The 27,695-nt window shown below is 30.5% G+C and overlaps 3 protein-coding genes and 6 non-coding genes across 12 annotated transcripts; 1 reads left to right on the top strand and 8 right to left on the bottom strand.

The window, feature by feature from the left end:
* Nucleotides 1-724: 724 nt before the first annotated feature.
* Nucleotides 725-4,384, bottom strand: LOC101494602 (large ribosomal subunit protein uL22z). Its single transcript, XM_004504391.4, has 7 exons — nt 4,264-4,384; nt 4,106-4,142; nt 3,940-3,980; nt 1,364-1,594; nt 1,172-1,274; nt 1,028-1,095; nt 725-943 (listed from the first exon to the last, which is right to left on the bottom strand). Exons 1-7 carry the CDS (start codon nt 4,264-4,266, stop codon nt 905-907), a joined length of 522 nt encoding a protein of 173 aa, XP_004504448.1. The 5' UTR covers nt 4,267-4,384; the 3' UTR covers nt 725-904.
* Nucleotides 1,898-2,026, bottom strand: LOC113787367 (small nucleolar RNA snoR74). The gene has a single exon (XR_003473874.1). It is a non-coding gene; the product is annotated as a small nucleolar RNA snoR74 (small nucleolar RNA).
* LOC113787360 (small nucleolar RNA snoR74) lies at nt 2,073-2,200 on the bottom strand. The gene has a single exon (XR_003473867.1). It is a non-coding gene; the product is annotated as a small nucleolar RNA snoR74 (small nucleolar RNA).
* LOC113787364 (small nucleolar RNA snoR74) lies at nt 2,337-2,464 on the bottom strand. Its single transcript, XR_003473871.1, has one exon. It is a non-coding gene; the product is annotated as a small nucleolar RNA snoR74 (small nucleolar RNA).
* Nucleotides 2,630-2,757, bottom strand: LOC113787368 (small nucleolar RNA snoR74). The gene has a single exon (XR_003473875.1). It is a non-coding gene; the product is annotated as a small nucleolar RNA snoR74 (small nucleolar RNA).
* On the bottom strand, nt 2,923-3,050 carry LOC113787369 (small nucleolar RNA snoR74). Its single transcript, XR_003473876.1, has one exon. It is a non-coding gene; the product is annotated as a small nucleolar RNA snoR74 (small nucleolar RNA).
* On the bottom strand, nt 3,231-3,358 carry LOC113787370 (small nucleolar RNA snoR74). Its single transcript, XR_003473877.1, has one exon. It is a non-coding gene; the product is annotated as a small nucleolar RNA snoR74 (small nucleolar RNA).
* Nucleotides 4,385-6,509: 2,125 nt separating the features above from the next.
* On the bottom strand, nt 6,510-14,502 carry LOC101493762 (uncharacterized). Of its 2 annotated transcripts, XM_004504388.4 has the most exons (21): nt 13,995-14,502; nt 13,705-13,790; nt 13,455-13,556; nt 12,284-12,390; nt 12,066-12,166; nt 11,810-11,897; nt 11,589-11,677; nt 11,327-11,466; nt 10,948-11,113; nt 10,699-10,822; nt 10,440-10,536; nt 9,999-10,128; nt 9,390-9,449; nt 9,168-9,286; nt 8,602-8,726; nt 8,169-8,393; nt 7,813-7,973; nt 7,286-7,449; nt 7,099-7,181; nt 6,929-7,014; nt 6,510-6,750 (listed from the first exon to the last, which is right to left on the bottom strand). In XM_004504388.4, exons 1-21 carry the CDS (start codon nt 14,208-14,210, stop codon nt 6,607-6,609), a joined length of 2,613 nt encoding a protein of 870 aa, XP_004504445.1. In that variant the 5' UTR covers nt 14,211-14,502; the 3' UTR covers nt 6,510-6,606. The 2 variants fall into 2 exon arrangements, with proteins under 2 accessions (XP_004504445.1, XP_027191959.1); XM_027336158.2 differs by lacking the exons at nt 13,455-13,556; nt 13,705-13,790; nt 13,995-14,502 and having other exon boundaries at nt 12,280-12,390.
* A 3,702-nt stretch (nt 14,503-18,204) lies between these two features.
* Nucleotides 18,205-22,950, top strand: LOC101493440 (probable arabinosyltransferase ARAD1). 3 transcript variants are annotated; one of them, XM_027336023.2, is made up of 4 exons: nt 18,205-18,913; nt 20,526-20,822; nt 21,073-21,168; nt 22,517-22,950. In XM_027336023.2, the coding sequence occupies exons 1-4, from the start codon at nt 18,437-18,439 to the stop codon at nt 22,556-22,558; spliced, it is 912 nt and encodes a 303-aa protein (XP_027191824.1). In that variant the 5' UTR covers nt 18,205-18,436; the 3' UTR covers nt 22,559-22,950. The 3 variants fall into 3 exon arrangements, with proteins under 3 accessions (XP_027191824.1, XP_004504444.1, XP_027191823.1); XM_004504387.4 differs by having other exon boundaries at nt 21,859-22,950; XM_027336022.2 differs by lacking the exon at nt 22,517-22,950 and adding an exon at nt 21,905-22,097.
* The last annotated feature ends 4,745 nt before the right edge of the window (nt 22,951-27,695 follow it).

The following is a 27,695-nucleotide window of genomic DNA, read 5'->3' as shown; positions in this document are numbered from 1 at the left end:
AAATGCCCGTTTACTAAAACTGATGGATCAGTATCTTTGGAATCTATAGATGATATCCTACAGTAAAATAGACATGAAATCTGCGTCAACATTTAGATACATAGCAAAACTTTGTTTTATTTATGATATACAAAAACAAATATACTTGTGGTCGAGGTGTAGAAGTTGATAAGGATTCATTACAGTTTCAATGACATGATCTGTTCAGCGATAAACAATTAAAGACAAATGTCGGTTATGTTGTACTAAATGGAATTAGGTTAAAGACATAAAATTCAAAACTTAATTGTGACATTTTTTTTATATTACAGTTGACATGGTTTTAGATGACACTATAGACCATCATTTAATGTCTACGTTTATTCGTATAATATATGTGTTGATTGATTATCTAACTACAACTTTAGTTCCTAGAACATGGATCCTTGCATAATTGATAAGTTAACAAGAAATAAAGCATTCTGCTTGCAAACCTTAGATTAAGTTTCCATCAATAGCAATCTTTATTGGTAAGCCATTGGATGTAAACAGCTTGCAGCAATAAAACTTATACCATACCGTTTCTATTAGAATAAATAAAAAAAAGGTTTCTAATGCTTACGACTGAAATGATAAAAGAGAAAATCCTACACGAGAGAAAAACTTCAATTGAAAGTTTTAACTTACGTCCAATGTTTTATTTTGATAAAATCAAATGTTATTTTTACTAAATGATGACTCCGTATTTTATCAAGATAAAAAACACGTTTCCGAAATTCACTGAATAAGTCAAAACAGTACAACACGTTTCCGAAATTCACTGAATAAGTCAAAACAGTATGAAATAGAAAAGAGTTTAAACATTTCCTACAAATATCTGATACAAATAATGGATTTAAAATTAACATGCGCAGGCATGAAGAGCTTAAGCCTTCTTCTTGCTTGGTGCCAACTGAGTCTCAGGCTACAAAAAAACAACAAACAAAAATTAAATTAAACATCTAATAAAGAAAAAGGAAAATCAACAATTGAAGGATGAACCAAATACCTCTTTCTTGACCGCCTCTTCCTTTTCAGATAATACCAACTCTATGTGGCATGGAGATGACATGTAAGCTGCAAAAAAATATCACATCAATAACAAAACACAACAAATAACAATCAATTAAAACAAATTTCGAGATAAACTTACGGTTAATTCTTCCATGGGCTCTGTATGTTCGACGTCTTTGCTTCTGTGCTTGATTAACTTGGATATGAGAAACGTAAAGAGCATCAATATCCAAACCTTTCACCTGAAAGGATCAATTACAAATCAAATGAGCATATAAATGCAAAAAGAAATGTTTGTAAAAATACATTTTAAAGATATTATTGAACTTACTTCAGCATTACTCTCTGCGTTCTTGAGCAAATCTAGAATGAACTTGGCAGATTTGGCAGGCCACCTTCCTTGTCCATTAGAGTGTCTATTCTTGGCCTGAGCTGTCCTCCCAACACCACGACAGAAACGCCTGAATGGAATGGCCTGTTTGTGTGCAAGAACATCCTCCAAGTACCTCTTGGCCTTTGTCAAAGGCAATTTCCTGATAGAAAAGGCAGTTTCCCTAGTGTTCTGCAAATAGAATTCAAAAGATTAAAATTAGATCCAGCAAAATATTTGAAATAATTAGATTGAGAAAGGCTTAATATATTTTGTTCCATCAATGATAAAGAAACCTCGGGAAGAAATGAATATATTAAAGAAACAACAATGGATAAACAGTACTTATTGTTACAGCGCAGCTAAGGCTAGAAAAATGTGCCATCCACATATTTTGATAGATAAATAAACAATGCCCATTTAATCAGGTTAACATGTGAAAACCATTTTTTAATAGATTAAAAAGATGCCGATTTAAAATGAAACAAAAGAACAAAATGTTCCATCATTTACTGAACCTTCAGTCACAAATAAGGAACAGAGGTTCACCCAATAACGTTGGTTTTAATATTCCTGAAGGTTACGAGAGAACTGCTCACATAGGCAACAGACCACTGCTTTTATCATCAGGTTTCTCAACAACTACAAATCTTTAAATAGAAAAAGAAGAAAATGTCCCATCATTTACTGAACCTTCAATCACAAAAAATGGAACTGAGGTTCACCCAATAACAATGGTTTTATATCCCTGAAGGTTACGAGAGGACTGCTCACAAGGCAACAGACCACTGCTTTTTGTCATCAGGTTTTTTATAACTAAATTACCGGTTGACCAACGGAAGCTACATAATAACAGGCTACACTCTACACATAAAATCTGGCTATAAATTAATATAATGAAACAGTTTAAAATGTGAGTTTAAACAAATGGAGAAAATGTTCCACCATTTACTGAACCTTCGATCACAAAAAAAGGAACAGAGGTTCACCCAAGAACAATGGTTTTATATCCCTGAAGGTTACGAGAGGACTGCTCACAAGGCAACAGACCACTGCTTTTTGTCATCAGGATTTTAAACAATTCCAAAACTTTTAATTATTAAATTGCCGTTTGATGAGGTAAACCAGAAACAATGACCCTTGGAAGTCACATAAAAACAGGACACAAAAAGCAGGCTATAATTTATTTAGGAAAATTTTTAAAATGTGAGTTGAAAAAAATGAAGAAAATGTTCCACCATTTACTGAACCTTCAATCACAGAAAAGGGAATAGAGGTTCACCCAAGAACAATGGTTTTATATCCCTGAAGGTTACGAGAGGACTGCTCACAAGGCAACAGACCACTGCTTTTTGTCATCAGGATTTTAAACAATTCCAAAACTTTTAATTATTAAATTGCCGTATGATGAGGTAAACCAGAAACAATGACCCTTGGAAGTCACATAAAAACAGGACACAAAAAGCAGGCTATAATTTATTTAGGAAAATTTTTAAAATCTGAGTTGAAAAAAATGAAGAAAATGTTCCATCATTTACTGAACCTTCAATCACAGAAAAGGGAATAGAGGTTCACCCAAGAACAATGGTTTTATATCCCTGAAGGTTACAAGAAGACTGCTCACAAGGCAACAGACCACTGCTTTTTGTCATCAGGTTTTTTAACAATTCCAAATCTTTTAATAACTAAATTTCAGTTTGATGAGGTAAACCAGAAACAATGACCCTCGGAAGTCACATAAAAACAGGCTATTCTCTACACATAAAACAGGCTACAATTTATTTATGATAATGTTAAAAATCTGAGTTGTTTTGTGAAACAATTGAGAAAATGTTCCATCATTTACTGAACCTTCAATCACAAAAAAAGGAATAGAGGTTCACCCAATAACAATGGTTTTATATCCCTGAATGTTACGAGAGGACTGCTCACAGCGCAACAGACCACTGCTTTTTGTAATCAGGTTTTTTAACAATTCCAACTATTTTAACAACTAAAAATACGATTAATGAGGAAAACAACAAACAATGACCCTCGGAAGCCACATAAAAACAACAGACTACTGCTTTTTTCATCAGGTTTTCATGGACTCATTTTGGAACAATACCTAGTTAGGTAAACAGGGAGCCTATGCAAAATAAATCACAAATAAGTTTTTCCAATATGCTTCGAGTGCCTTTAATATAAATAAAAGATAAGAGGCAGAGGAAATATCGATTTCGATGGAAGCCAATTCAACCGCTTCGCCCCTATTCATTCTATAAAGTAAAGGTATCGACAGAAAGAAGTCCCAAGCTTCAGAAGTGGCAGCAAACATAGTTTCACATTCATAGGACCCAACACAACGTGGATGTATAACATATAATGATTCAATTTGAATCTCAAGGAATAATAAACAAAAATTCAACACATATTGAATTGATTAAACACACTTTCTAGAAAATATAATTATCCTCGTTGTTCTCCATTCAGAAAACAAAAACGAAACTTACTATTCAAAATTCATAAACAGGAAACAAAATAACAAAATTAATTACCTTGAAATGAACTCTAAGATCAGCACCTCTAGCCTTGCATGCTGTACATAAAAAATGATTTAAAAAACTAAGAATTAGATCTTGAAGTGACAATGTAAAAATACTAAATGAGCTTAATACGGAACAAAAACTCAGAATCGAATAAAGCACAAGAAAAAGCACTTACACTTGGTGGGATTATCAGGCTCTCTTGAGTACTTGACCTGAGATTTAGAAAAACGGAAAGAGGGAGATTGAGTGTTAGGTATACAAATCAGAGATCTGATACAAAACGACGGTTATAAACAAGTATAAGGTCAAATTCAAAAATTAAGAGATGCTTACCATGACGACGGGGTTGTGGCGGAACCGGCAGAAAACGAATTAGGGCTCAGGGCAACTAGAAGATGATGGTATGACAGAGTTTATATAGCGGCTCTAAAACCCATTCTCTTTCTATGTTATTTCTTTGTGAGACGGGGATACTAGGCCCACGGCCCAATTTCAACGTATGAAAGATTTTATACATACCCCTTATTTTTATACTTCTACCCCTAGCCCGTGTTCACAAAAAAAAAAGTAAATTTTTATCCGTTTTTATGTTATACCGTATTACTTTTCAATTTTTACCTTTCATTCCATAAATTTCTAAACTCATCGTCTTCTCACTCAAAACTTTTCTGTAAACAAAAGGATTTCAATCGTAAATTTACATTCTAATAACTTGTGTTGATTTTTTAAATATAGATGCATTTTTAAATAAAAAAGAGTGAAATTTTTTTTATGTTTTTTGAAATGTATACAGAAATTTGCTATACGAGATTTGCATAATTTTATTTAATAATTATTTTCAATTTTTTAAATAGAACTATTATGTGATAAACCATATATAGATACTAGGTATGTTTTCACAACTGATCAGATAAGATTAATTATAATTGATATCATTAATGTATAAATGTAAAGAATTATTGTAACTAAATTTATTTTATATTATTTTAGATTTTTGAAACATGAGAATTTATTGTGTTTTGGACTGGGGAGGTTGGAATTAAAAATAGACTAACTATTATCATCATGAGATAAAATACATAGATATGATAAAAGAGTACAAAAGAATAAATTAATCATAGGTTTTGACAAAGGTGAAAATATAAGTCTACGAGTATGAGTAGTTCAACTCAAAAAGAAACTAAAAAGTATGGGTGCACTTTCAAGATTAGATTAAGACCATTGAAAGATGATTTAGGATGGAAAGTTAAAGAAATATACGGATTTTATTGTTAGTGCAAAAATGGTTTTAACTATAATCTTTCAGTTGATGTTTTGATGATAACAAATAAAGAACAATTATCCAATATAGTCTAAAAGACAAAAATTTATATTAATGACTATCTATGTTAAGGTAACATAAATAACAAGTTAATTAGAGATAACAATCTAAATGTTTATTAACATAAAGAATATTATCATCCAATAAATAAGTAATTGTCTACTAATTGAGCAAGTCATAATATAGCAATAAGAAGTATTGCATCATGTAGTTCAAGTCAAAACGTTACAAGTATGTGTTCTAATATAAGTTAGATCCTTTGATGATTGGACTAAGATAAAGGAACAACAAGACTTCGCTTCATTTTGTTTTTCAAAGTATGGTAAAAGCACTTTGACACGCACCTCAGTTTTAGCTAATTCCGATAAAACAAGCAATGTTTTGGTTTTGGTGACTCTATAAATACATGATGTATTTTGTTTCCGTTATCTCTACTAAACGCAGTTATGATTTGTTCGTTTGCCTCTGAGAAGTTGACAAACAAATGATTGGTTGTCTCTAATAATCACATAATCATGATATATAATTTGAAAGAAGTCAAAAATTTGATAAAAGTCAACGCAAAATGGCTAAGAAAGATTGGAATGTCAAGTTCACCCAAACTTAAGGCCAAAGGAACAAATGTGTTGATTGGTTAGTTTGTAGAACATGGATCTTTGCATCATTGATAAGTTAACAAGTAAAGCATTTTGCTTGCAAACCTTAGGTTTAATTCCCATCACTAGCCGTCCTTCTTTGTAAGCTATTGGAAGCATTTTCTAGAAATTGCAATATTTTGTGGCTAGATATAGAATAGCTTTTCTTACAAACCTTTTGCATATAAAAAAGGTTAAACTTATTATTCCCTAATTTGCAATAGTTTAAGTGGTGCACATGTATCTTCATAGTTTATACAATAACTTATCATTAAAGACAAATGCTAATGAGCCCCCTAAAATATTACTCAACATGTCTAAAATTGAACACTTTCATAAACAGTTGTGTATTTATTGTATTGGTTATTAAAATACATAATGTTTTCATTAATTAATTATCTTATTTTAAAACACTTCTTAGCAAGATCCTATTTTAAAACTATGAATATATTGGTGCACCACTTAAAAATTGGTGCAACGTAAGTATCACATAAATAAAAAATATCAAATTTCAGCAGAGGTTTATGGCATTCCTTAGCATCAAATTTCGGTTAGGATTTTGCATCTATAGATACCAGGTAACTTGTTTCATCTAAAAAACTTACATAAACATCAAAATCCTGTGTTGAAAATAGGTTTGAGATATATAAATGAACTAAATTAATTATTGTATCAATTCCTATGCCTATACTATACATTTTTATCACAACAAATTGCTCATTAAAAGGTATAGCTGGATATAAAACTAGAATAGGCAACTACATCAACCCATTTTGGGAAAAGATCCTTCAATCTCTTTGCTGGATCAACCAACTTTTGGTCCAAAACTGAAAGGTCCACTCTCAATGCTTCAGAGCTGTTAGCCTGATATTTGAATATTTGTTAGCACAATATTAATTATATAATTTATAACATAAAATGTATTTTTTTCGGGTAGAAATTTTCTCATGGAAGTCACGAGTCTCACACTAGTTATCAAACAAAATAGAAATTCAGCTTTTATTGTAAAAGAAAAGAAATTTAATGCAGCTTGAAACTTTACCTCTAACCAGAAGGACCAATTCCCTTCACTAGGTCCACTAAGCCGTAATATATACGATTGTGGACCGCCATCATAAGTTTCGGTTCCTGTGGATAAGTAAACTACATCATGCAATGAAAATATAATATCAATCCAAAAGAAAAACCATGTCGATGAAACGACTTTTGTACCTGGAAGCACATTATCTGCAAATGACCAACTGGATAATGGACCAGTGATGTTAAGAGCTGTAACCCAGATCTCTTCTAAGGAACTGGAAGGAATATATATAAATCAAGTTATGCATGAAAACAAGGTTAAAAGTTAGGTATTTTAATATTTGTGCGATGCTCGGAGAAATTGTCATTGTCCACTCACCCTAAATAAAGCTCCAAGTGAACTCTTCTGAGTCCCTTTTCAGAATTTGAAGATGTATTTTGAACAGACAATGCGGGAAAGAATTCATACTGCTTCACAATATCATCCCATTTTGTAGGGAACTTGAGACTATTTGAAAAGAGAGTAGAAACTGGAAAAATTACCTGCATAGAAAAATTCCTTCAAACTAATTTCTAAAATTCACAACCCCAAGAGTCTGGCTTAAGATTGAATTTCATGGATTAGAGAAATATTTACTATTTGGAATTGATAGAATGAGAAAAGTTGATTACAAATTACAATGAGAATAAGATACACTTTATATAGTAATTCTAACTAAGCTAACAAATCTTAACTAACTTGTAACTAATATTAACCAACTTGTAACTACCTATAACAAACTTCAGCTATATCTAACAAATCTCCAACTATATCTAACATAGGTAAATTCTTCTTTCACTCTTGAAAGTGGAAAAGTAAAACTCTATGAAAGAAAAAGATTTACATAATATTGGCACGAAACTTACCATCCAATCGTGGCGTTTAGACAGTGATGCAGATTCAAACGAAAACTCCGAAGTAACATTCAATATCTTTGCAACTTCAGGTGAGTGTTTGAAAATGAATTCTAACGAATTAGAATCTAGTACAGAAAAATCATAAGTTGATTCCATTATCTGACTTGAGCCTGCAAAATCACACGAAAATTGTAAGAAATTGGAAAAAGGAAAACAAAAACCGGACATTTGAGTACTAAAATAATAATAAAACAGAATATATTGTAGACTCTTGATTAAGTCCTTGCTGTTTCAGAAGACATTATAAAATTTATAAAAGCTCGTCACACTTTCATTTCAGATAAAAAAATGTCGGGTATAAATACCTGCAGTTCGAAAAGTATGCTGAAAAACAATTCTCTTAGGTGCAGTTGTGGAGTAAGGAAAGAACTGAGATGATATTGCCAAAGCAAGCATACTAAGATGCAACAGAAATCGCAAAATCGATGACCTTGCTAACCAATGACCACAAATGGGCATCAGAGGGCCCACAGACCAACCGGTTACAAGTCCAATTATTGCAGCTACGATAACGTCAGGAACATAGTGCCCTGCAACGAGTTATGTTCAGCAGTAAGCAAGCATTTTCACAACAGAAATTGCTAAATTTATGTTATTTCATAAAAATGTATAATACATAAATTAATGTAAGAACATTAGTATATGTGATTAAATCAGAATGGTGTATTATCATCCCTGGCTTTAAAAGGGTAAATCTATTATACATTATCTAATATAAAAAAAAAAAAAAACACTAACCGTATGGTAGAGGAAGAGAACCCATCATGCCCATTTTCTCTATCAGAAACTGGGAAAGAAAGCCTCCAAAATAAACAGCGTATGCAAGGCTTGGAACCATAGGCAATATGTAAAACATTGTTGACCTAGAAAGGAAAAACAAAATGAAGTTAACGGGAAAATTATTGCTGAAATGAATAACAGATTTCATACAAAATAAGATTCGATAAATATTACGCATATAAATGCCGTCAAGGCACAAGTGAAATATATTGTAATGTGAAGGGAATTAAATAATGTTTGACGGAATAAGACATGAAAATTTATTTATGCATAAAAAAAAAAAAAAAAAAAAAAAAAAAAAAAAAAAAAAATAAAGACATAACATAGTATTGCAAATTACATAGATATCGACCAAGTGGCTAGAGTCAAGTGGTTAATGAGCTTCAATTAAAGTTTGGCTGAGAGTGCCTGAATTTGAAACTCGGTTACTTACCACTCGGTCGAACTTCGGATTATCAAAATCCCTTTCCCTTGAGAACAAGAGGGTTAAGACCCAAAAAATTACATTCTTATTTATGACCAACCTGAATGAATGTCGTCCAAAGGATTTGACTGATAAGCAGAAGGATATCCAAGAAGGAAGCATGGAAGCAGATGCAAGAAAAGTCACAAAACCTCCACTCAAGCCGGCTACAAGATATGCCTGTTTTTACTAAATTTGTAAGTAAAAATAAACAGAGAGAATAATACATCACATCATGCTGCAAAAAGATCAATTTGTCGAAATACATATTAAATCTGAATACCATAGTTAATACGGCGTAGAACCCAAATGCTCCCCAGAACCTTGCTTCATCAGATAGTGCCTGAAATTTATGTGTCATATCAAATGTTAGGCGGCTTGAACTGGCACCATCAAGTCAAACAGAAATTAAATAAGTCATCAAGAAAATGTCCCAACTCCGAAGGCCCCGTAAAGATAATATTTTTGAAGACCATGAGTAATGGTAGCACAAGCCAAAGTATATGTTAGAACAAAAACCTGGTTAAAAAGGAAATAGATATGAAAAACACAAAACATAGAACACTCGAGATTTGATCACAAAGTTCGGTCAATTGCGCCTACGTCTTTGACTGTAGAGGTTGCAATACCTTTCTATTATCAATCAAGCTTAGGGTTACAAATTATAACTGATGTTTAAATACTACACTCCAGTTTACAAGAGCGACCTATCCATTTATGAGTAAACTATGAGCAACCTAGGAGTATAAATGCCAACTCTAATTGTTTGAACTTGGAAGCCTCTCTTTCCAACAGTACATTTCACATAATAATTAACGAAACCAACATACTAAAACACCAAGAAAATCTTATCACACTACAATTATAAAACATGTTTCAATATACTGAATACCTCTTTTGATCTCTTGACAATTGTGACATCTTGAGAAAGAGGAAAGCATCTCCAGATGAATCTTGGAATTATAAGACCGACAAGTGCACAGGGTATGAACATCATGAAAGCCAAGAATGGATGAGCAAACCTGTATTTCATCCATTATGTTAACACGTGAATGTAAAAAAACATAAAGGTATTTCAATTGTTACACCTTAGATATGGATTTATACTCTAATAATTGCTACATATAAATTATTGAAAATAATAAGGCACTCATAAAACTTCAGATTTATCAAATGCTTGGTTAGGCTGTCATAAACATGATATAGTCTATTGCTCTCCGACTATATATAATTTGACAAATAAAGTAAAAATCAAGCACTAACTACAAAAAGCCAAAAGTTATGCAAGCTATCCAAAATCTCATTTTAAGTTGAAAATTTTAAATGGAGTTACCAATTCATTGTCTGAGAAGAAAACAGTAATCTCAGCAAAGAAAACGCAACAGGAACAATAATTGCCAATATAATCCCAGCTGCATGGAACAGAAATCCTGCAAACCCAATAAATTTCAAAATGTTATTCAAAGCGTCAAACATATAATCATTTAAATTTACTTCGAATAGAGATAAACAAAAAAAAATTAAAGAGATCAAGAAGGAGGCCAATCAGAATACATCTTATAAAAAAGTAACCATTTACTGATTTACTTTACCTTTCACAAAATCACACAAACTTGCCAGCCAAGACTGCGGCCGACGACCCGTAAAAGGCATAATAATGAACAAGAAGATAGGAATGCTGTGAAGAATTTTAGCTACCCTTTTGGAATAAAATATCTGGAACCCACAAAATATAATATAAGAAAACAAAAGAGCAAGATGGACCAATTCTGAACACCGTATTGCTACAAGTATCATTGCATCATAAACAAATGTTGGAATATACAAACTTCACTACTTACCATAAACCACGAGAGATAATCAAAGAATACAGCCCGCTCTTCCTCGAATAAGCTAGCTCTAACTTCAATATAGTTTGTCTGATAGGTGTTATGTAACTTAGAAGAGTTAGTAAAAGCCTTGATTATGCTGAACAAATTCTCTCCACGCGCTTGGATGCTTCCGGGTCTGGATGCATAGAAATACATCAAATACATGCTTGAGGGAAAAAATTATATAAAAAATGGCAACCTAGTACTATAAAATTCAACTGTGGCAGGGTCTAGAAAAGGATCGAAACCATTGCGTAGCAGCATTACCTTGTATTTGCAAGAGAAGGAAAAGGCAATTATAAAATTAAAACAAAACAATCGTAACAAATAAAGTAGGTAAGATACATACAATAGTTGCTCTACTGTATCGTAGGAGGTATGGTAAAAATAACCACCAAGGATGAAGATAATGTCAAGCCCGGGAATGCTTCCGTAGTCTTCAGAAAATATTCGGTAATCTGTATCTCCAGGAATAATAGGAAAAACATCCTGCGTATTAAAATAGAAAAATTCAGGTTTGTGTTGGTAGATACAAAAAAGGGAAAACAATTGCAACACGGCACAATAGAGTACTAAATCGGTATAGGGAGATTACAAGAGAAAGGCAAAACCTGAGCTGCACTAGTAGCCATAGGGTATTTTGCTGCTTCTGCATAGATATTAGAAGGCCAAGAACTTGGTCCAGATTGGCATACTAAATCTGTAAAACAACAACATTATTCAGTGAAAATTCTTTCGTAGAACATATATCATAAGTTGATGGACAAGGATTGTTAAAGATGTAGCTTATGATATCCTTTTGTTCACGACAGAAATTTAACATTATATTTACCGGGACCTCCAGACCCAGATGCCTCCACATTTATAAAAGCTCCTATTGTGTCGTGCCATTTATGTGTCTTCATGAACCCATGTGAACCCTTAAGCATCAAAGATTCAAAAGTAAATAACACCTTCCACATGGTAGAATCCAATCACAAAATAAGCATTCATATAAAAAAAAATTAACATATAATAATAGGATCTATATAAAAAGAATAATGGTCATATGTAGTTTCAATTCAACATTTATCGGTAAGACATCCTACCAACATGAAAAGTTCCTCAGCACCGTTAAAAAGGAAAATAATCGGGCGGTGAGGAGCCCAACCAGAGTCCACAATTAGTCTTGCAATTTCCAGCATTGATGCTGTAAGAAAAGGAGAAAATATAACAAGACTTAATATGATCAAGGGAATGAGGTGTGGATTTTGCTAAATATAATCATTCAAATACAATAAAGACTTCAAATATAGCCGCTACCAACCAACACATGAACCACAATCACCAGCGCCAGGGGAACCAAGCGGACTGTCGAAATGCCCGTTTACTAAAACTGATGGATCAGTATCTTTGGAATCTATAGATGATATCCTACAGTAAAATAGACATGAAATCTGCGTCAACATTTAGATACATAGCAAAACTTTGTTTTATTTATGATATACAAAAACAAATATACTTGTGGTCGTGGTATAGAAGTTGATAAGGATTCATTACAGTTTCAGTGACATGATCTGTTCAGCGATAAACAATTAAAGACAAATGTCTATGTTTAATCTAAGTAGCAAACCTTGCCTTATGAAAAAAGACTTTTGCTGTTGTTGTTGTTAACCCCCTTAACTATTGTTCACATTGAAATTGTCAACTCTATCGTCAAAATTAACACCAACTATAACATGTGCAGTACATGTGAACTAAGCACATTATCAAGTATGTTGTTCCTGATTGTGTGTCTTTCTCTGCTAGAAATTCCATCACACCGCAGAGAGTGAAACTGATTTTGTCTCCAAGTTTTGGTTATAACTAGAAGTGATAAAAAGTATCTTTTTTTGCACTCAGTTGAAAAATTTACGGTGTCATATATCAAATTTATTATTTCTATAGTAAAAACATTCAAACATAAATTACTTTATTTCAAAATCAATTATAGCAAAATTAACTTTACAAAGTTAAATTCATTCAGAATCACATTTCTCAAACAATAAACTCTACTCAGTTCAGTAGTTGAATCATAGCAGTTGTTCAACATTTTCTTAGCATATGTTGATTAAACTTGCACATTTGGTGATATTTTCTGAAGAAGTGAGCAGTAGTGAATCTGCATGCTTGTTAAGTTAAATTTACTACAAAAAAATATGAAATGTGAAATTGCTTGAAGTACAAGCAGTAATCTATTAAGCGAGGATAACTCAGGGTATGAATCACGGTTCTAAATAGCGGTCCGCAATTGCAACCACAATATAACCATTTTAGAGGTCTCTACGATGGCACTGCAACGACAATTGCAACCGCATCTGTTTGCATTTTTCCACAATATAAAGTTTTGCAGCATAACCATGACAACACCACAATTCAAAGCTATCTAAGAATCTACTAATATCCCACATACTATATAATAAAGTCCTACAATTAACAATTCAGCACTGGAAAGTTACCTCATAAGAATATTAGTATGGTTTCTGTATCCCAAAGCTATGTTGTGACGCAAAAAGTTCATATTGAAGGAGCCACTAACAGTGTTCTCTTCAATCTCAATTCTGCAACAAAAAAATGGTAAAAAAAGAACCCTACATGTATTAAAAAAAATAATATAAAATAAATGGATTAAAGGAGCAAAAGGAAAAAAGGCAAAATCTAAACATGAATTAAAAATTAAAAATTAAAAATAATAATTAAAGTGACAACCTGACATTGGAGTTAGCTCGTTCCTTAATTAATTCCAACTGAGCCGTAATATATTGAGCAGCTTTTTTCAACCCAGGACGTCCTTCCTATCAATTAATTAATAAACAATTCAACACATTCACAAAATCATGCAAAATTGATATCATTAATTATATGATGAATAAATAAATAATAAAATCTTGGAAAAACGAATCTTCTACAACACTACATTGTTTAGAACAATTGAAAACGAATCAAAATTATATATTTATTTATTTTATTGATGAATATTTGTCTGACGATTGACTCACGTGACGACCGTCGATCTCTTGAGACAACATTCGAACGTGTTGGACGGCTCTTCCTTCGGAAAATAGATCGAGAGGAGCGTCGATAAGGAGTGGGTTGATGAACTTCATGTGAATAACGGAGTATGTAAGCATCGACATTAGACCGTACACCACCGCCATGAGGAACAAGAATTTGAAACCGGATACATCCTCGGATGACCCGAATCCGAAAGCCATGTTCGGGTTTTTTCTTTGGAACTAACGAACGGAGAATTCAGATAGAAAGGGAAGAAGAAAAAAACGATTGAATAGTGTGTTTTTGTTTGTGAGTGTTGGATGAATTAGTTTATTTATAACTGGGGTTGGGAAGTTAGAGAGTTATGCTTTTGCTTGTCTTGTGCCAAAAACAGCGCAGTTTTTGAAGACAAGAGAGCAACTAAGAGGGAACATTCCAATTTTGTTTTTGTTAGTGCTTACAAACTTATGTTTACCGAGTTTGTACGAGGAGTGTGTGAAGCTGACTGCTAGTTGAGAGCCTTTTTCTTTTGCCACACTCTCTCCCTAACAAAAAAATTAACTACTCTTACACCACTTAAAATACGATTGATAATTTTCTTTTAATTATTTTATTAGATTCACTTTTTAATCGTTGATTGTTTTTTATTATATCATTAATATAAAGCAAAAAATAATGATTTAAGAGTAATGAAAAAAATATTAATTAAAAAGTATAAGTGATTAAAGGTAATTAATTTTATATTGAAACTGATTTTTTTTAATTATTTTATATTTTTTTAAATCTAACTATTATTATGGAAATGAGAGAGAAGTAATTATCATAAAAAATAAGATACAAGTAATTAATTATTGGGTTTATTGTTTTTTGATCATATGATATTAGAAAATATAGTTTTATTCTTTGTAAAATGTTTTTTTTAATATAAATGAAAAAAATATATTTTGAAAAAAAAATTAAAGAAAAGCATAAATGTATTTCTTTATCTGTTCACATGTGGGTTTATTTTTCATCATTTTACAAACCTATTATTTACTTTTAAAATTTTATTCCCTTATTGTTGTAGCTCTAATTTATCATGTGATTTTGAAAAATAATTCAATCAAAATCTTGATAGGAGTGTCATAATACAAACAAGTGTGTATTAATCAATTAAAAGCAATATGTTATTCCATGTTTTTTGTTTTGTTTTTATTTTTGTTAAGTCTCAATTTAGATAACGACATTCAAACCACAATCATTTATGTGATGGTGTGGTTCTATTTGATCATTGGTGGATTTAATTTATGTTTTAAGATATTTTCTTTCCCTTTTGACATCTATTTGTTTTCATTTTAAACAAAATTATTTATTTTAAAAGTTGTTTTTCATTTATATTAATAAAATGTAAGTAAATATTAAAAAAAAAAAAATATTATTCCATCACACCACAATTTTTTCTACATGTCAATGTCATATAGATTTTAGAAAGGTCAAAATTCATCAAAGAATTAAAAGAGAAAAAATATCAAATTATAAGGGTTGAATAAATAAAAAAATTATCACAAATACTGAAAATCATATTCCTCAAACCTTTCGTTATTCACATCTACGCTTGTTAACCTCATTTAAAATTTTACTTAATTATTCGTATCTCATTTAATTACATAAAAAAAGTAAACATTCGATTTGAAAAGGTGATCATTAAATTAAAAACATTATATATATATATATATATATATATTATTGTTTGACACACTATTTGGGCCAATTGCCTATGAAAGACCTTTCAAACAAACATGGCCCACTTGAGGGCGAGTTATGTCGAAGCATTGCGTGCGTTAAATACTCTTTACTTAAAAAAAAGATAGAGTGAGTTAATATTTTGTTTTATTTTTATTCTTGTTAATGATACCCTGCACATTTAAGAAGAAATACAAAGAAGCAAGCCAAAAAAATATTTGAATTTTAACATTTACACAAATAAATTAGATAGTTATATCCCATTTCATCTGTATTGAAAGGGAAGCAGAGTCAGAATAAGTAATAGAATGCGATGAAAAACATGCCTTCCACTCGACCTTTTTAATGGAAATACAAATAAATGACTTCGACATTATATTTTTTTTTACGCTTTTTTTTTTTATCTTTTAATTTAAATATATCATTTTTACACATATTTATATTTTCTTTATTTTTATGTTATTTCACCGTTTTAGTGTGATATTATTTGATTAACGTATTTTTGTGTGTGTTTATTACATATTTGTTTCTTTTAGATTTATAAATTAACTTTAATCTAATAGTGACATATTCAACTAATATATTTAACGTCTTCAATATTATAGATTCGAGCCTATTAGTATTAGGGTTGTATTAAATATTTTAAATGTCATGTTCTAATATAAAAAATGGATTTTAGTATAAAAAAGTGTAATTTTAATAATCAAAAGAAGAGAAAATAATTTTTTTAGTTAATATAAAATTTTATTTTTAGTCATTATAAAAAAAATTTCAATTTTTTAGTTCTTAAAATATTTTTTTTATTCCTTTTTCTTATTTTATTTTTTTGTAAAAAATTGACTTTTAGTCCCTTTAAAATCAAAATATAGACTATAAATAAATTTTAGAAACTAAACTTGAAATGTTATAATTTTTTAAAAACTAAATATATATTTAATACAAAAAAATCACATTCATTTTATTATATATATAAAAAAATTGAGACATATGAATGGACTTATAACCGGCTCTAATGACTATTTCAATCACTTAAATTTTATCATTTTTATAATTTTATACTATTAATTTGTTTTTAGATTCATCATCTATCTTAGTGACCGCTATGATAATATAAGATCTATAGAATCATTCTATCTATCGTTAATAAGGTACACGAAGTGATGAATTTAAATTAGGACTCTGCAAAAAATTCGGTTATGTGGTCCAAATTTATAAATTTATTTTAAATATCAGTTAAAATCATATAGTTATAATTCGATTTATTTATGAACTGATTGGATAACCATTATGTTTTATATTTAGATTTAGTTTTTATCCACTCAACTCCCAAAAATCCTAAATCTCAAAAATTCTAAAACAATTCTGATTTTGCCATCGCTCCACCAACCTTCCATCTTTCGGCAGTATTTTTCGACAATTTATTACTAACTTCATTGAGATATTACTAATTTCATTTAAACAAATACTTATTATTAGAATTGTAAAAAAAAAAACATAAACTCCAAAGTCTACTTAAATTTTTTTTTTTACTAAGTCTCTAATACTAAGCCAATTTTTTTAAAGTCTCCACTCATTATTTTATTATTTTTTGTAGGGGGTTCGTAGCCCCTAATATTTTGTTAATTTTGAGATTATTTTTTGAATTTATTTTTCTAAAAAATATCAGAAAAAATTATTTTTTTTTTCTTTCGAAGTAATCAATTTTTTTGTTGTCGAATTAAAAAAATAATAAATGCACCTTCACCTCATATGCCACCTTTTTTTTTATTATTATAAAAATTTTGAAAATATAAAATGTAATATTATTATATTTGTGACTTTAAATATTTTTATACATCTCAAAATATTTTAAAATTATAGTAAAGAGGTGAAACAAAGAGAGAATATGAAAAAAGATCTTCAGTCTTCAAATTTTAATAGTTAATTAACTAATTTTTGGTTTAAATATAATTTGGCTTTTCTATTTTTTTTATTTAATATTTATTTTGGTTTTTTATTTTATTTTGATTATTTATCTTATATAAATAATGTATTTTAGTCATTTTCACCATAATTTTTTTAAATAACTGCATAATTATTATCATGAACTATTAAAATCAAATCTTAAATTAATTATAAAATTAAACGTGTAATGTTCATAAGGATTAATAAAAATTAAATAAACTCTGATAAATATTTTTTGTTTCAAATAGTTTACACATATTTTAAAACATACAAATTTTTTAAAGTAGAAACCTGTTATTGTGTCTAATTGATATATTTTTTGAAAGAATATATTATACCAAATACATATTAACAATTATTAATTTTTTTTAACAATTTGAAATTGTGGTAGCTTTTGTTGTACTTATATTAAATATTAAAATACATAATTTATAAAAAATTTAAGATCAAAATAAACATAAAAAAAAAATGATCAAAATAAAAAAATAAATGATTAATATTATATATTTAATCTTTAATTTTTATTAAGCTGAAGAAATGCATATTGCTTCTGAAAGGGAAAAAAAATGCATATCGGTTCACTTCACATATCCAGCTCCAGCAGATGAACATAGACATAGATACATCACAGACGCTGAATGCTCAGCTGAAATGAAAATGGACACAACACCTCATTGCAGAATGAACAAAGCAAGACCCAGTAGAATCCGCAGCAGCACCACTAACATAACAAAATTCCCAAAATCGTTCTAAAAACAAAAAGTAATAATAACACAGAACCATGTACGAAAAAGTAGTTCTCACTTTCATTTTCGTATTCCTTCTCATAATTTCCTATTCAATTTTCATGGGAACCCTCGACATTAGATCTTACTTCTTCCCTCACTTAAAATCACCAACCCTCGAACCCGCTCCATGTTCACCCGACCCGCCTCTCCGTGTCTACATGTACGATCTCCCTCGCCGTTTTAACGTCGAAATGATTACTCACCGGACCGCGTCGGAATCTCCCGTCACCGTTAAGGATTGGCCGCCGTGGCCGGATAATTGGGGGTTGAAGAAGCAACACAGTGTGGAGTATTGGATGATGGGTTCGCTTCTTCATGAAGGGGAAGATGGTGAGTCCAGAGAAGCTGTTAGGGTTTTCGATCCGGAATTCGCGGACGCTTTTTTTGTTCCTTTTTTCTCTTCGTTGAGCTTTAATTCCCACGGTCATACTATGACGGATCCTGCTACGGAGATTGATCGTCAACTGCAGGTGCGTGATCTTCGTTATGGTTATTTGCTTGCTATAACAGGAGCATTATATAACTATTATTGTTTATGGTTTGTTTCTTTCCAAATTGATTTGTTTGAATCGTTCAATTGTATTGCAAGTAGTATTTAGTTACTGTTATCTGCTACAGTAGACTTCATTTTATTCCTCAAACAGCATCAGATACTGAAAATTGCTAAAATTTTATCTCTCCGACTAATAATTAGTGTTATTTTTGCTCATTCCACACATTCTAAGACATTGAATTTGTTGTGCTCACTAATTTGAACTATACCACCATTAGGATGTCCATACCTTTAACTGAAGTGATGGTCCATTTGTTAGCCTTCTTGACAGTGTTATATCTTAGAACCCCCGAGAGGGAGGGTCATATAATGGAGCTCGACTTTTAGGATTATTTCCTTCATCAACAAAAAATCTTTGGTAAATCAGGCGATGTAGTCTCTCAAAGGCTCATATCATTATTATTGCTTTGTTGCCCTTCTTGTTTTTGCCTGCCTTTCTTGGTTTGAGTTTTGACCGTGATGTTGGAACAAAACTTTATCAGGATCCCAAAGATAATTCCGATGTTCTGGTGTTGAAATTAGGACGCGAGTTCCTTACTTGAATGATTGTAGAATGTGTTTTGATACTCTCTTGTTGAGAATCCCAAGTGTTGGCAATGGTGAGAAATACTTGCAAAGATACTCTGATACTTAAGTCAATAAGAAGGAGGTGTGGAAATGTGGATATATAGAGACAGGCATCATATGATGGTGCCTTAAAGTGGTTGCCCCTGTATATATTGATGTTATTAAATGTCATGATAGGATTCCTCAAAATAAGAGTTGAACGAAAATCATATCTCTGTAATAAGTGAATATGGTGGCTGAATTCTTTGTTGATATGAGATCAAGAATATGTCTTCCTGAAGTAAAATTAGGAAAGTCGGATCTCCCAAAAAATTAAGAAAAAGGAAAAGTTGTATCTTTACAATGATCGAACCTTTATTGAGGAAAGTAGTACTTTAAAGTTTAGTAGTCCAAGAAACTTGGAGTTAACAAAAGTAGGTTGGTTAAGCCAAGATCTCCATGGATATGAAGGAGTTGTGTGATCCGGTGTAATGGTCTAGAACATTTTTTGTTTAATAGTTTCTTTATAAATTACTAAAATGTTTTGGAAGGATATAACATTATTCTTTTAATCCCTTACCCCCTTTATCATGAATAGCCCAATTACTATGATAAGGACTCTGGTATTGCTAAGAGCCACATCGAGTAGTATTGGATGTTTGGTGTCAAAGGGCAAGAGCCAAGCTACTTAAGTACTACACCGGGCATCTCATACTAATCGATATGACATTAGGAACCTCATAATACTCAAATCCCTATCAAACTATCCCTTATCAGTTGTTGGAATGACTGCTTGTTTTTCGTTTTAAAATGTTCTATAAGTTAAGTTGATTTTATGTAGTATCCTGCCATGCCTGTATCTTCTAATTATTTAACAAATGCAGTGTGTCGTTACCCATACCTGACTGATACTTGTAATATTATGGCTCTTTTATTTTTATTTATCTCTTTTGAAGTTATGCCTGGCTTGTTTCTGGTGTTAGGTTGATGTGATGGAATTCTTGACGAAATCCAAATATTGGCAGAGGTCTAGAGGCAGAGACCACATATTTCCTATGACACACCCCAATGCCTTTAGGTTCCTAAGAAATCAAGTGAATGATACTATTCAAGTTGTTGTGGATTTTGGTCGCTACCCCAAGGGCATGTCTAATTTGAACAAAGATGTAGTGTCCCCGTATGTGCATGTTGTGGATTCTTTTACAGACGATGAACCTGAAGATCCGTACGAGGCTCGCTCCACACTGCTTTTCTTTCGAGGAAGGACTTTCAGGAAAGATGTATGTCTGGCTGACTGTTAATGAAAGAATGATACCTTTCTAGAAGGACAAGACTCTTCTAAAGTAAGTTTGTCTTTAAAAGTTAGCAAGTAAGGGTGTATCCATCTTTTATTTAATTTGTGATATCAACTCACCAAGATTCAAGGTGGATATATACTTGCTCATTTTAGAGACAATATCACTTTAGAAGAGCTTTTTCCTTCTTAATGTTCCATGAAATGTGATATTGTGGGGTTCCTGATGTATGCAGGAAGGCATTGTCCGTGCTAAACTGACAAAGATATTGTCTGGTTACAGTGATGTTCACTATGAGCGAAGTGTTGCAACAGGAGAAAACATAAAAGCGGTATGCTATTTGGCTATATAATTGATTGTTGATTCATATGTTGCTTTTGTACTCAGAATATTATTGCTAATCATTTCCTAAGGTTGAAAGCTCGACTTTACAATTAGTTTTCTTCCTTTTCATTATCAGTCAAAGGGGAGGATCCCTTTAAAAAGAAGTTTTGGATAGATAATAGGGATTGAGCAGTTGTGTGTTGTGGCTCTTCTCTAGTCTCACCATAATGTTTTCACATGCATTCTGAGTCTGAAATGTTGAGATGCATTTTGCTTTTTATAGTCAAAATGAATTGTCTCAGAAGGGGGGATTTTTTCTTCTTCTTCTTCTTCTTCTTCTTCTTCTTCTTCTTATTTTCAGCTGGTAAGATGTAGGATAGATCCACATTTGCTATGCTATAAGACAAATTCTTATTGGTTATAAAGTACCAGTTTTAGAAATTTTTTTCATTCTCATTTCTCTCTATAGACATTGGTATGATGCCCTGAATAAAAACTGTGCCATTTTGAGGAATGAGGATGCAGAGACCCTGAAATTTCCTCTTTGTAATATCAGTTACTATCTTACCTGAGGGAGAGGAGTCATATAGTCAACTGATTTTAATTTTTGTTTTTTGCTTTTCTGTTATTCCCCTTTTCTTATCTGCAAAGATCGTGAACTCTAGCATTCATTTATCTACTGCTTTTGACACAACAGTCATCTAAAGGGATGCGTTCATCAAAGTTCTGTTTGCATCCAGCAGGAGACACGCCATCATCTTGTCGCCTTTTTGATGCCATTGTGAGTCACTGTGTTCCTGTCATTGTGAGTGATCAAATTGAACTCCCATTTGAGGATCAGATCGATTACTCCCAATTCTCTTTGTTCTTCTCTTTCAAAGAGGCATTACAACCTGGTTACATGATCGACCATCTTCGTAAATTCCCAAAGCAGAAATGGACTGAAATGTGGAGGCAACTTAAAAACAACTCTCATCATTATGAATTCCAGTACCCTCCAAAAAGAGGGGATGCTGTTAATATGCTCTGGAGACAGATTAAACACAAGCTTCCAGAGGTCACACTCTCTATTCATAGAAGCCGAAGGTTGAAAATCCCAGATTGGTGGCATAGGAGATGATTTTTGGAGCTTTCTGCATGAATCTTGTACATTCACTCTCTTAAGTTTCTGTTACTTTCTCTGAAAGGGATCAGAAGAATCTCATTGCCACATCACGTCTTATCTCCACATTTCATAATAGAGTATTGTGGAAGTTTTAGCCTGTGATTTGTTTCAGTTTCATTGACACATCACGTCTTATCTCCGCATTTCATGATAGAGTATTGTGGAAGTTTTAACCTGTGATTTGTTTCAGTCGTTTACGCCAGACCTCACTCGGGAGCACAGCTTTCATTAACATTCAAATGGAGATCCAGTGATATTTTGACACCTCCTAATGTGTGCAATTGTTGTTTCTTTGGGTTATTTTTGGACTTTGTAGTTGGCAAATGAAGATATGCTCCCAGGACGGGGGAGGAAGATAAAGAAAGGTATTTCAATTTTATTTTCATTCTCCATTTCACCAATTTAATTTGTGCAATGCTATTGCCTATTGAACTAAAGTTAATCATAAAATTCATTAACGTTCAACGAGTTCAAATTACAGTTTTTATCCACTTTCCATGTGATACCAGTTGTTTGTAATTTTAATTTCTTTCGTTCCTGTTAAAAGCCTGTTAGTGCAATTAAAAGAAGGTAGTAGTATATATTCTTATTTATTTACTTTTATAAATGTGTTTTCGATGTTTAGTGGAATGTTTACGTTCTGAATTTATTATTGCACTTGTATTAATGCTTGCCCAAAAATGCAACTCGCCTTATATTCGGAAGTCATGCCAAATCAATGGAACACAACTGGATCTATCCAAAAATGGAACACAGTAGGGAGAGTCTCGAATCTGTGATTATTATTATTATTCAGGAAGACAACCTATCATATATAACACCAAAACTGTAATTGTCACTTGCTAATAAATAATGAATAATGTTAGTCTCAATTAGTAATAAAGTGCAATAGTGATATTTTATCAGCAAAAAAAAAGTGCAATAGTGATAAGTATATGTAAAATTAGGAGCTAACGCAACAGTCTTTAACTGCGACTCACCCCACATGACAATGTCATTCCCATAATATCCCTTCCCGCCACCAACTTTCAGAATTTTCAATAAAGTCTCATTTTGTCCTACAACACTCGCATTACTTATGTCTAATTAAGTTTGGCATTAATTATGATTTACCGTACACGGTATTCTCAATCTTCATAAACCCACCCGCAAGCAGTGTGAGAAGAACGTTTGTTGTTTATATAATAAAGCCCAGTGACCTATGAAATCCGTTACTCAAACTACTTTTAATTTTTCATTGTATGCTTCAATTATGACGAGCTCTCAGTCACAAAACAAAATCCTCCAAAGTCTTGCACTTCTCTAGGTAATTAAATCAAGCTAATTAACTCTAGTTATATTTTTTTATCGACAAATGTTAGTATATTATGTTAACAATTTGACTACCTACACCCCCATTTTTACGATCTACACCCCTTAAATTTTTTATAAACAAAATATCTAAAATGTCTTTATCTATTAATAACATTTATAACTTTTACTTGAACTCAATTCACGAATGCATACCTTTAACTCAATTCACTTACGTTTACGTAAACTCAATTTATGAATAACTACGTAACTCAATTTACGTACGCCTTATTTACGTAATTGAAATCACGTATACGTGAATTAAATTTATGTATGTTTACGAGAATTAAGTTCACGTAGGTTTAGGCCTCCCTAAAAAATAAAAAAAATTATTTAATAAAAAGGTGTCAAATTTTTTTTATTTAATAAAAAAGATATCAGATTCTAATATTCTTAAAACTAAAATCGATAAAATTTTATATAAATTTAACATTATCTCAATAAATATTAAAATGAATAGACATTATTATCACTTGTAAAATAAATATCATACGATATTAATTTTATTAATCTAATAAATAATATAATATATAAATGTAAACTTGAAAATATGAATAATACTATTTAAAATTACAAAATAAAAAAGAGTTGAAACTTTTATTGAATCGCAAAAGGGATATAAATAAATTTATCAAAACAACTAATAATTTCTCTTGGTGATTGCTAGTTAATACAATTTTGAGAGATTTATTGGTAAAAAAATGTGTTTGTGAAATTTAATGATATAAATTTTCTTAAAGATGAATCTTTGAGAATTTTTTTGGGTCGACTCTAGTATTCAATGAAATTTAAGAATTCATATGCAATACGTGAATACAGTTCACGTATACCTGGTTCACGTATACCTGAACTGAGTTACATAAATTGAGTTCATGTGAGTACATATTAATTGAGTTTATGTATGAGTTAATAATGTTATTAATAGACAAGGATATTTTAAGTATTTTGTTTTTACAAAAAATTTGAAGGGTGTGGATAGTAAAAAGGGGTGTATGGATGGCAATATCGTTATATTAAATAAAAAAGGGGTGTGTGGATAGAAATTTTTTACAATTATTTATACTAATAAGTAAGTTTAAATAAAAAAACTTTTATTTTTCCTTTAATGTACGTGATATTTAGTAAAGTGTTAGATGTAATATTTGACGGGCTAAATTACATATCTGGTCTCTTAACTTATTTTAGATAACGTTTTAGTTCTTTATTTATTTTTTTTTTCGATTTAGTCTTTTATTCCTAATAATATCAAATAAAGTATGAAAATATGAGTTTATTTGCAGATTTGCGTTACGAATTTGATGAAATTTGTATTATATTGAAAAATATAATTAATTTTATGAGTTTTGATTGAATTTTTTAAAAAAAATTTGTATAAAAAAGAATAACATTATTGAAATTTTAAAACATAAAATATCAAATTGTCACTTAAAATTAAAATAAAGGACTAAGTCGGGAAAAAAAAAAGATAAAGAACTAAAACGTTACCTAAAATTAAGTTAAGGGACGATGAATATAATTTAGTCTATTTGACGAGTGTGCCTCGGGATGAAGCCCTATTCTTGTCTATTCTTAAATTATGAACGCCAAGAAAACATTATAAATTAGAGTCTGCACCGGTTATTCTCTTCTTGCTACAGGTCTTCTTCTGCCAAACGATAGCAAGGTTGTATTGTATCACGTTGTTGTTATTTTACAGACTTTTTTTTTTCAGTTTTTTTGGGTTTTTTTTTTATTTTCTTTCTTACATGTATAGTATATAGATACATAAGTAATTAATACCAGTGCATTTTATAGTAAGATTTCACACGAATTTGAAATAATTTATAGTAATAAAATAATAATAATAAGTTTTTAACTGTGCGTATACTTGCGGTCAACTCTTAGTAATTAAATTTTTTATTTTTTTCATTATTTTATTACTATAAAGTATTATTATTAAAGTGAAGATCTAAATTAGTCTATAATATTTTGGATATGATCATTTTATTCTCTGATAAAAATAATCACATTAAAATTGCTTTGGTACAAAATACCAGGATCAATCTAAATCTTTATTATTATTATTATTATTATTATTATTATTATTATTATTATTATTATTATTATTATCCTACTTCAATTTTGTTTGATCAATTAAATTTTTTTAAATAATAATAAGTCATAATAATATATTTAATTTTATATATTTACGATCATATTTTATTATACTAAACAAATTTTAAAAAAATAAATAAAATCAAATTCATAAATCTAATCCAATTATTGAGCTCACATTATACTTTAATAAAGTGTCTAATTTACATAATAAAAATATAAAAAATAAATAAAAATAACAAATTGACAAACAAATAAAAATAATATTTTTGGTAGAAATAGTACAAGCCTTTTTCTCTACATTTTAAGCTTTTATGTTTTCCTCTTTTTGATTCTTCACCAACTTTACACTTCATAAAAAAGTAAAAGTCTCATATTTCTTGCACTCCACAAAAAAATAAAAGTCTCATCTTCACTTATCACTCTATATTTTATGCAAAACAATAGAAAAACCATAACTCAATTTATCTCTTGGGCGCAACAATTCATCCTGTAGCTTATAAATCGAGATTCAATAACTAGATCAAGGGATAATATTTTTTCTTAAAGATGACACTAGAGAAAGGAAACAAAAAAAAAAGATGTAAAGAAAAACAACCGAGAAATCTAAAATCCGTAAGAGATTAGGCTAAATCATACCAACATATTTCTATCTTATAGCATTCAATAGCCTCAATCATACAAATCATCATCTTTCTACTACCATTAACACAATAACAAAAAATATAATGAGAAAAATGTTTAGAGATCAAAAAAAAAAAAAAAAAAAACCATAGAAGAAGAAAAAATAAGGCAGCAAAATATAGGAAAAATGTAGAGAGTTAGAGAGAGCATCGGTCACATACATCACCACCTCCATCATCCTTTGCAAATCTCCTATGAAACAATCATCATATTGACCTCCGTTATCGTAGTTGGCCACCATGAGCGCCACTGTCAGAGCGTTCACCCAACCACCTCAACCAACTTGGAACTATGACGAACCACCACCACCGACAACTCCCTTTTCGTGGCTGTTTAATGTGTGTTTATTTTCTTTCACTCTCTCTTAACAATGAAACTCATTTATCTCTCTGTAAATTTGTTTGCAGCCGTCCACTCCATATATGTCCATTTTAGAGTTTTTTTTTCATTTGGTTTTGTCGTTTAATATCATATATGTTTATTTATTTATTTATTTAAAAAAAACGAAATGTTTATTTATTTGTATTCACTTTAGTATTAGTTAAACATTATGAGTTGGGTGTTCAACCCAGACACCTCATTCACTTTTAATTTTTTTATTTATTAATCCCTGTCCAAAAAAATGTTTTTATTTATAGTTTCAATTTTATTTTACTTTTTCTTAAAATTATTCACAATAAATAAATATTAGATTAATTAGACGTGATATTTTTTTAATCTATGAGTTGTTAACACACAAGTTGTACTACTTAGTAAATTTAAAACTCAATTTTAAAATATAAAATGATAAAAAATATTCTTAAAAAAATTAATTGGATTAAACATTTTTTTACTTGAGTTTTTGAGACACGAGTTGTACAACTCGATAGTCTTAAAACTCATGTTTTTTTTCTTTCAAAATAATTATTCAAATTAAATAAACTCCTTTTTTTTTCTGTCAAAATAACTTTTTTTAATCAACACCAAAATACAATTTCTTTAAAAGCAATCAACACATCCGAATTTTCTACCCTAGAGTAACGTAGCTTTGATTTCTCCATCCTCACTGAAAGATAAATAGGAACAAGATCACGCTTTGGTCAAGCACATTAAAAAAAATTCTTTTTTTTTCTTCTTTCTTAAAGCACACGTGGAATTCAAAATCACATTTAAAAAACAATTAATATTCATATTTAATAATAAAGAGAAGTAAATATATTTAAATTAATATTAATTTTGCACAATTAATTATAGATAGCTGT

This window comes from Cicer arietinum, chromosome 6 (assembly GCF_000331145.2).
Source record: "Cicer arietinum cultivar CDC Frontier isolate Library 1 chromosome 6, Cicar.CDCFrontier_v2.0, whole genome shotgun sequence".
Taxonomy (NCBI): Eukaryota; Viridiplantae; Streptophyta; class Magnoliopsida; order Fabales; family Fabaceae; genus Cicer; species Cicer arietinum.
Note: the sequence above shows the minus strand (reverse complement) of the source record. Positions and strands in the feature narration are given on the sequence as shown.